This window comes from Myotis myotis, unplaced genomic scaffold, assembly GCF_014108235.1.
Source record: "Myotis myotis isolate mMyoMyo1 unplaced genomic scaffold, mMyoMyo1.p scaffold_m19_p_4, whole genome shotgun sequence".
NCBI lineage: Eukaryota > Metazoa > Chordata > Mammalia > Chiroptera > Vespertilionidae > Myotis > Myotis myotis.
In genome coordinates this window covers 117619841-117629696 of record NW_023416346.1, presented here as the reverse complement: position 1 = coordinate 117629696, position 9856 = coordinate 117619841, and the positions used below count along the sequence as shown (strand labels likewise).

Below are 9856 nucleotides of genomic sequence, written 5' to 3'. Positions count from 1 at the left end.
AAATGAAAACCACAATGAGGTACACTAGACAACTATTAGAATGGTTCAAAAAAACCCAAATCTGACAGTATTAAGTACTGGCAAGGATGTGGAGCAACTAGGACTCTAAATGTTGCTGTTTGGAAATACAAAAGGGTACAGCCACTTTCATAATAGTTCTTATAAAGTTAAACATTCACCTACCACATGATTCAACATTGTACCACATAGGTATTTACCCAAGTGAAATGAAAACTTATGTTCACAGAATATCTCGTATACAAATATTTACATCAACCTTGTTCATAACCACCTAAAACTGGAAACAACACAAATACCTTTCAGCTGTTAAATGGATAAACAAATTCTGTTACATCCATACAATGGAATACTATGCAGCAATGAAAAAACAAACTAATAATGCATGAAACAATTTGGATGAATCTTACATGCATGTATGTGATGGAATCCAGTCGCAAAAGCTAAATGATTTACAATTCCATTTATATAACACTGGAGGCCCGGTGCACAAAATTCATGCAGGGGGGGGGGCCCTCAGCCCTGCCTGTGCCCTCTCGCAGTCCCGGACCCCTCGGGGGATGCAATCTGGGACTTCTCCTTCCTTACCGCCCACCTGCTCGCTGCTCCTTACTGCTTGTTTCGCTGCTCCCTAGAGCTGCCACAGAGGAAGGAGGGGCTCTCGCCGCCACCGCCGCTGCACTCGCCAGCCGCCAGCCGTGAGCCCAGCTTCTGGTTGAGTGGTGCTCCCGCTGTGGGAGCGCACTGACCACGAGGGGGAAGCTCCTGCATTGAGCATCTGCCCTCTGGTGGTCATAGCGACCGGTCATTCTGGTCGTTCTGCCTTAATGGTCACTTAGGCTTTTATTATATAGATTCCAGAAAAGGCAATCTATAGGCATAGAAAACAGATCAATGGTTGCCCAGGACATTAGGTGGGGGAGAAATTGATGACAAATATGCATGAGAGCATTTTTTGCATGCCAGACAGTTCTAGGTTTTGATTATAGTGGTGACTGAGTAATTGACAACATTTTTCAAAATTCACAGAGCTATACACTGGAAAAGGTAAATTATACTCTATGCATATTATACTTAATTAAAATGTTCATGCTCAACCTCAATGAATATGGAACAAAACAGTTTACTATAGAAAAGTAGGTTAATTATCTTGCAATTAATTCAATTCTTGTCTTCATCTTGTATACCTTAGTCTGGCCATGAGTTTTCCCTGCATATGCAACTATGTCAAGCTGCTGCAGGGAAGGGCAGGAGTTGGAATCCTTATAATTAGCCAAGGCTCCAAGGACAGTGTGTATTCAGAGTAATTAAAAGAAGTGATCTTGTATAAGACCAGGCAATTAGGGAGCTCAAGTGAAGGGAATGGCTGAGCCATGATGAGCACTGCCAGGCCAACTAATGCACAATGGAATACAAGCACAGCCGGGTTCAGAGCCTCATCAGTGCACCTATAGCCCAGGACTCCTGTAGCCTTGGAGCCCTCCCGGTGGGAAGAAAGCAGTGGTTCAGAGCCTCCATTTTTGGCTGTGTTGGCTTTAATAGCTGACAAAAAAGTCACATGAAGTTGCCCGTTTCACTTGGATAGAGTACAATTTCCCTTCTCCATATGCTCAGATATAGTACATGGCACATTTATCCATATCATGAAGAATGATGCCCGGCCAGTGTTTCTCAGTGGTTAAGCATCGACCTCTGAACCAGAAGGTCATGCTTCGATTCCTGATCAGGGTACATGCCCAGTAGGGGCCATGCAGGAGGAATGATGCACTCTCATTATTGATGCTTCTATTTCTCCCTCTCCCTTCCTCTCTGAAATCAATAAAAAAATTTTTTTTAAAAAAAAGAATGAATGGCCCTTTTGGCTAGAATGTCACCACGAGAGACAGAGTTGTGGGTTCAATTTCCGGCCAGGACACAGACAAGAAGCAAACAATGAATGCATAAATGAGTGGAACAGAAAGTCAATGTTTCTCTCTCTCTCTCTCTCTCTCTCTCTCTCTCTCTCTCTCTCTCTCTCTCAAATCAAAATCAATCAATCAATAAAATTTTTAAGAAAAATGAATGTCGCTTGCCAGTTTGGTTCAGTGGATAGAGTGTCGGCCTGTGGATCAAAGGAACCCAGGTTTGATTCTGGTCAAGGGCATGTATCTCATTTGCAGGTGCCTCCCCAGGCCGGGCCCTGGTCAGAGCACATGCAGGAAGCAACCAATCGATGTGTTTCTCTCACATTGATATTTCTCTCTGTCTTTCCCTCTCTCTTCCACTCTTTCTAAATATTGATGGTAAAAATCCTTGGGGGGATAAGGAGGAGGAGGAGGAGAAGGAGGAGGAGGAGGAGGAGGAGGAGGAGGAGGAAGAGGAGGAGGAGGAGGAGGAGGAGGAAGGCTGACTTCTCCCACTTACCTTCAGTCATAGGTGCAGCAGATGCTGCCCGTGCCCTGCCCATCTCCCCCGTGCACTTGCCATTCTATACACACGGACAGTCTTACTGCCAATAATTGCGACTCTCTGTATGAGGGCATTTTGGGGCCACAGCAGCACGGGTGGCTCTCGTACATGGCCACCCAGAATGACAGGGAATAATGCCCCCAGGACTGTCCTCAGCCAGTGAGAGAGGAGTGGATGAATAAACGCCTGAGCTTCATTGCCTTTGAGCTAAAACAACCTGAGGCTTGTTCTGTCCTGTCTCCCAGAGGCCACAGCAGGGACCAGTGGTCCACAGCAGCTGCCTGCGGTGGCCTTTTATTGTCTTCGTTCCCATTCCGGTCCCTGACTCAGCTCCCATTGCGCTCAGCAGCACTGCAGCAGCTGACCCCCAAACGACCTGCACTCACATCACCTCGTCAGGGTCCGCCTCCTGGGGAAAGCCAACCTCAGACACGGTCCCCGCAACCACTGAAGAGCCAGCACATCCCATGACGCAGTGGGCAGATACGCCTGTCCACTGAGTGACACGCACACTGGGTGGCAGCTAGGAAACACACCCATGGTTTACAGAGCAGGGGGTTGAGCTGTTCTCATCCAGGGGACGCGTTGCCCCCCAGGGGCCACTTGGCAATATCAGGACCACTTTGGTGATCACAACCGGCGTTCAGTGGGCAAGGCCAGGATGCTGCTAGACACGCCACAGCGCACACAACCGCCCCCACAGCAAATGTCAATAGTGACCTGGTCCAGAAACCCTGGCACAGTCAGTGCAGCCCCAGAGTCAGAAGACCTGGCGCTGGGTGCTGCTCTCACTGTGAAGAGAGGATGAGATATTTCCTTCACAAGGTGTTTATGAGTCTTGAGTTGAGGTACTGAGAGTGGGGAGTCAATTACTCCTTCAATCCAGAGCGCCAACCTTGGACCCCATAGTAACCCAGTTGGTGACCAAACAGTCATGGAAATGGTGCACCCATTGCCCTCAGGGAATCCAGGGCTGTGTGTGGAGAAACCATGCAAACACTCAAAGCCTTTCCAATGTGAAGCCTGGCTCTAATAGGGCACGCGGTAGGTGTGCTTTGTAGGAGAGCAGAGAGAAGGAGGCATGCTTCCTAGGAGTCAGGAAGGGATATGTGCGGTGATCGGTGGGGATTGGCAAGTGGCTAAGCAGACAGGGGCCTCTCACAGAGGAAACAGCCTTTTGCAAGGGCACAGAGCCCTGACAGAGGGGGCATGTCTGTGGCACGGTGACTGTTCACAGCATAGCAACATGAAAGAGGAGAGAGAGATGAGGTGGGAAGGAGGCAGGCCCAGGCGGCGGGGGGCCTAGTTGCAGGGCTGGGACAAGGTGGGGCAAGTGAAGCATGTGAGGCACTGACCTCATGGGACTCACACAACCAGGGGAGTGGGTGTCTCCTTCCTGCTGGTGCTCTGGGACCCCCTGTGCCAGGCTAAGAAGCCAGAAAGGCTGGTCTGCCGGCCAGGAGCAGCCGGCAGAAGCCTTGGACTTCTGTCAGTTTTAGCAGGATAACCTGACTCAAACACAGGGCCACTGTGCCACTTCTAATCCAACAGTGTCTAGTTCAGACCAACAAGAAAGCAGAGCTTCGCCTGTCTAATGGGCTTCTCCACCTAAATGGAATATCGTTACAGACTGACTGGCCCTTTTCAACCCAACACTCAGCAGGTTCCCGGGGACAGAAGGTGAAAGCGATCATGGTTGGTGAGAAGCCTGCATGAGTCAGGTTGGAAACTAAGTTCCTGTGTTCAATTGAGAGAACAAGGCAGTGCTTTGAATGAGGGTCAGAGCTCATGCTGACCTCAATAATTAGGGCTTTCTTAAAGTTGGATATTTAGATTATCGAATAGCAAAATATGATTTAGCTATGCCGTCTTATGCTTCGCCTAAGGTGGAGCATGTAGACGGGAAGAAAGAGAGTCAGGGAAAGATGTTTAAAAGAGTTAAGAAACTAAACTGCTTTCAAGCCCCCTTGAGGTACTCCACAAGTGCACATTTGCTCCAAGACAATTGATATGCCGGAAGAAAATTATTCTTATCTATTCCCAAGTGAAGGTCATCTTTAAGGAACTCTTAGTCGAGGAGTTTTTAATCCTATTTCAATAAACTGTATCTACTATGTATATAATTATCATCATTGCTATTGATTGAAAATGCACATTTATTTTATAATAGTGTGTAATTCAGGAGTTGCACCAAATTGCCTGGGATTCTTCTCATTTGTGAGACTTCACTACACATATCATTTTCTCATTCTGTCTACATATAAGCATCAAGAGGTTCTTTAAAAAAGCTGCCCCAAAAGGCTGGCAGATTTCAAAGTAACAGAGGTAACGCAAAAACAATGTCCCAATAATTCTCTAAGACTCCACATCACCCAAACCCACCACCGGGACTGCAACTCCGGTGTGCACTTACAGCAGCGGTTCTCAACCTGTGGGTCGCGACCCCTTTGGGGGTCGAACGACCCTTTCACAGGGGTCGCCTAAATACATCCTGCATATCAGATATTTACATTAGGATTCGTAACAGTAGCAACATTACAGTTATGAAGTAGCAACGAAAATAATTTTATGCTTAGCAGTCACCACAACATGAGGAACTGTATTCAAGGGTCGCGGCATTAGGAAGGTTGAGAACCACTGACTTACAGCAATCAATTAAATTACCTGCCATCACTGAGCAACAGTTCGCCACCCTCTCGGATGCAAAGCAAGAAATAAAAGAAATACTTTAGCCAAAACCGGTTTGGCTCAGTGGATAGAGCGTCGGCCTGCGGACTGAAAGGTCCCGGGTTGGATTCTGGTCAAGGGCATGTACCTTGGTTGCAGGCACATCCCCAGTGGGAAGTGTGCAGGAGGCAGCTGGTCGATGTTTCTCTCTCATCGATGTTTCCAACTCTCTATCTCTCTCCCTTCCTCTCTGTGAAAAATCAATAAAATATATTTTAAAAAAAAGAAACAATTTAATCCTGAGCTGTAATTCATAGACAATATAATTTACCTGCCACATGCGTTTAAAAAAATTACAAGCCCTGGAATTACAAGCCCTGGCTGATTCCCCTCAGTGGATAGAGCGTCCTCCTACGGACTAAAAGGTCCCGGATTCCATTCCGCTCAAGGGCACATACCCGGGTTGCGGGCTCGATCCCCAGAGGGGGCGTGCAGGAGGCAGCTGACCCATGATTCTCATCATTGATGTTTCTATCACTCTCTCCCTCCCCCCCTCTCTGAAATCAATAACAATACATTTAAAAAATTACAAAACGTCCTTACGTATGTAATACATGGGGAGCTAAGAGGTAAGTACTTGTGTATAAGAACGCCTGCGAGGCGCACATCTGTATGAAACCATTGGGCGGGAGACGGCTGGAAGATTCAATGACTTCCAATGCTTCCCCAAAGCCTCCACGTAGGGAGGCGCCACACATGCGGACCCCTCGGCGTGTGTGCAAACTGGGGACACCACGAGCAGCCCTGCCACTGGCGACAAGCGATTCTGAGAACAGTGACCGATCCGTGACGAAGCGCTTATCAAGAACAGCAGTGCACCTCCCGCGACTTTGCCAACAACTGCGCTCCCGCGAAACTCCGTGTGTAGTATTAAGCCGCACCCAAAAGTGTGTGTTTGTGTGTTGGTCGCGTCTGCTTTGGTGTGCCTGCTTTTCAGTGTAAACGCACAACCAAGGGTGGCGCCTGGCCTAGGGGTCCAGGGGAAAGTGAGGGCACCACAACAGGAAGTGCGGGTTCGGGCCTGGAGCCCCCTGGCGGCGGCCGCAGCGACACTGGGCTGAGGCGGCAAAGCTGCAGGGCCGCAGAGGGTGGGCGCGAAAGCCCCCCAGCCGGTGCACGCATGCGCACACTTGGCCCCCAGCCTTGGCGCCAAAAGGAGAGCAGGCGCCCCCCCCCACTTCCGGCCCAGGCTGCAACCTCGAGGCGAGGCGAGGCGGCGGCTCTACGCGGCTTGTGCACGGACAGGCGACAGGCGGCCCTCCCGGCGTGAGTACTGTCCCTGCCGCTTGTGGACGAGATGGGTCGGGCGCGCTGAGGCGGGCATGGCCTTGTGGGCGGCGGGCATGGCCTTGTGGGCGGCGGGTGCCTGGTGGCCGTTGTGAGGTGAAGCGGGTCGCCGCTCTGTCGCGTCGCGGCGTTTGCAGAAACGATACATCGATGTTGCAGACGGGTTAGGCAGCCGTGCGACAGCGCACTTACGTTTTCTCTACTTTTAGGGCCCCCGCTTTATGTCACAATGCGAAGAGCTTTAGAACGCGCTCTGGACCATGCAGAGTGTGGCACTGAAAGCGCCCAACAGAGACCTCCTAAGAGGAAAGCCTCATTCGCTGAGGAAAAATCTCTGCATGAAAAGCTGTATGACATGTATGTTGAGGAGTTCGGGAAGGAGCCCGAAGGTACGGAGGAATTAACGCGCAATGTGAACTTGCTGGAGATGCTTGTTCGGCGGGAGTCCTTGCCCCGTTTAGTGGTCAGCCTATACCCAGGCGAGGAGGGGTATTCGCTGATGATAACGGGAGACACTGAACTCTATTCAGAGATCATTAGACTGCCCTATGAGGAACGGGACTTTCTTGACTACTTGGATGCAGGGCAACTGTGTCCTGATATGGTAGATGTCCTGGAAAGGTCTCGGGTTAACGTTTTTCAGAGCGGGTGTGTCATCACAGAAGTGCGGGACTTTAGACAGTGCACTAACGTGGACCGCTGTCGTTACGAAAGGAGGCATGTTCTCTTACGCCCCGCGATGCAGACGTTAGCTTCCGATACAGAGTCCATAACCACCAATAACCAGACACGGGCCCAGGAAGACAGACTTTCACTTGAGAGCCAGCCGATCTTAGCTGCAGCTGAGCCCCTGTGTCCTGATCCTTCTGTATCAGTAGCCTGCAGTGAAAACAAGCTGGTCTGTAATGAGCAAAAGATGAACACTCCTGCCATGGAAAGGAACTTACAGGAGGACTATTCTGCAGCCTCCCTGCATCCACAGCAGGAGCTGCCTTGCAGTCCACCCCCTCCTGAGCTAAGCGCATGGGCTCCTGACCAAGAAAGCCAAGCAGATCAGGATGACCTTGAAATTTTCACAGAAAGTTGTGTAGATATGTGGGAACAACTAGCCCTTGACTTGCAGATCCCTCTTGATTTGGATATAGAAAAATTCGCTGAAGATTGGCCTTTCCAATATGATGATGCAAATTCAATAATCTGGCCAGACTCTGAGGCAGAAGATGATTCTCTGTTTGGATGTGAGGGTGACAGTCCATCTCAGACAACAAAGCCGACCGTCATGCAGTCTCAGAATGATCCATTTATCTCTGGAGAAAGGTCACCTAAAAAAGTCAGACGTAGGAGACGAACACCTCGCCCCTACTGCTACACAGATGACCATTCCTATTGTTTAAGGCCTGGGTCAAAGACTCGTGCTAGGAAAGCCACCAGGGAGTCCAAGAAATTGGTGAAGAGGGACAAATGTGCAGTCAGGGTGGCAGAGCCCTCCAGTGTCTCCCCTAGTCTCATCCAGCTTTCTCCAGGGAGAGCAGCAGAACAGCCTTCGGCCGTGACAGTTCAGTCTGCAGCACAGGACCAGGGAGGCCAACACGCACCGCCAGTCATCCGCATTCCCTGCAGCTCAGGAAACAGCTCCTTGGGTAAGCCTTTTACTTCACAGCAGGCAGGCCACATTCGCATTCCGCAGCTTCCATCTCCTGCCCCTGCTTGGGAGCCACCAAGTCTTCCCCAGAAACCTGCTGTGCAGGTGAAGCGAGTCCGCACACTTCCTACAGCCACCGTGACTTCTGCCAGCACATCACAAGCAACCCCGGTCATCCAGGTCAAGGCCTCCTCTGATGACTCCAAGGTCGTTCAACTGCTGGGCCCTGTCCGCGTCATCCGGACTGTGGTGAGAGGATGCAACCCCATTCGGGGCTCTCCCTGTAGGGCCAGGGCTCCTTCAGGAGTGAAGCCCAGCAGCCTGCCCTCAGGAGGCCAGCCAAAGAATGCAGGGCCGGCTGCACCTCAGGCTCCTACAGGTGGTGTTCAGTATGTGGTAGGAAACCTTTCAAGTCTCAGGCCGGTAAAGGTTCTCTGGGTCCCACAGGGGTCGGATATTTCGGCCATCCTGCAGCAGGCCCAGCAGCAGCAGCAGGTGCTTTACCCGTTGATTCCACAGCCGCTGCAGCAGCAGCCCCCCACTTCTCATCTTCCGCAGCCCGTGGTGCAGGTTTCCTGTGTGCAGGGATCCAGCCGGCCACAAAGAGGCCTGTCTGCTCCTCAAGCTGCTGTCACTAACCTCAATGGAGTAGGAAGTGTTCTGCAGTCCCAGAGAGTTGAGTTGTCTCAGCCTGCGCAAAGGCCTTCCCAGCTGCGGGTCCAGCTCCCGGCTGCCTTCCAGAAGCTGCCACAGTCCCAGGGGAGAATCGTGCATCTCCCACAGGCTGTGGCAACAGCATCAGTCCAACCAGCTCAGCCAGCTGGGGGCGGGCAGACAGCAGGTCAGCCCAAAGGCCCAGAGAATGGAGGCCTGCCCAGCACTCCCAAATGCTGAGTCCTGCCCTGTGTTCTCTCTTTTGAAAAACAAAAGAGCATCTACCAAAGTGAGTTCTGAGTTTTTGCTTCATTCTGGGGTATTTTAATGTGTCAGTATTTTCAATTTAAGAAGTGCAAAGTTTGCACACTGAGGCACAACCCCGTAGTTTTTACATAGAAGTGGGAGTGATTTAATAACCTGGGATTGTTTTGCTTGCATTATTGTTTGGTCACTGCTGTTGTCATAGTGATTTCTCTTTTAATGTTCTAAAGTGTATCAAATTCACACTTGGCTCAGTTTAACCTCCTGAAGCCTGTGGTTTTTCTGAATCAATTAACTTTACAATACTGATGAAGTTATATTAATTTACCAAGATGAGTGTGTTTTTAAATGTTTGCTGAGTGAAGAAGCACTGTACCACTTAAACTGTACCATCTTGAGCCCTTGAAAGTTGTGTGTTGTGCAACAGGTCCCTAGAATTGTTTCATCTTGTCAAAGTGAACCTGGATCCTCCCTGAGCCCCAGCGGCCCATTTCCTGGCAGCCAGCTTGCCAGTTTGTGTTTACCTGAGTCCGGCAGCTTTAGACACTTCCCGTGCGTGCAGTCACACAGTAAGTGTCTTCTGGCTGGCTTCTTGCATTTAGTATGATGTCCATCCATATTGTAGCAGGCGACAGGAAGGTCACAGCCTTTCACATGGTTTCACTGTACATAATATATACGGAAGGGGCCTATGAAATGTTAGCAACATCTTTCTGAAGAATGTACTTTAGTATTTGCTTATTTAGTTCAAGTGGTTTTGGCGCCTCCGTGTTTACAAATGTGTTTATTAAAAGTGTTAAAAGTACTAAAAGTGAT

At 49.9% G+C, this 9856-nt stretch overlaps 1 protein-coding gene across 1 annotated transcript; it reads left to right on the top strand.

Annotated features, from left to right (window-relative positions):
* Nucleotides 1-6709: 6709 nt before the first annotated feature.
* Nucleotides 6710-9016, top strand: LOC118653612 (transcription factor SPT20 homolog). The gene has a single exon (XM_036304243.1). It carries the CDS (start codon nucleotides 6710-6712, stop codon nucleotides 9014-9016), a length of 2307 nt encoding a protein of 768 aa, XP_036160136.1.
* Nucleotides 9017-9856: the final 840 nt, after the last annotated feature.

What these genes read in the sequence shown, in the direction of transcription:
- LOC118653612 (XM_036304243.1), top strand. Translation starts at nt 6,710, where the DNA reads ATGCGAAGAGCTTTAGAACGCGCTCTGGACCATGCAGAGTGTGGCACT.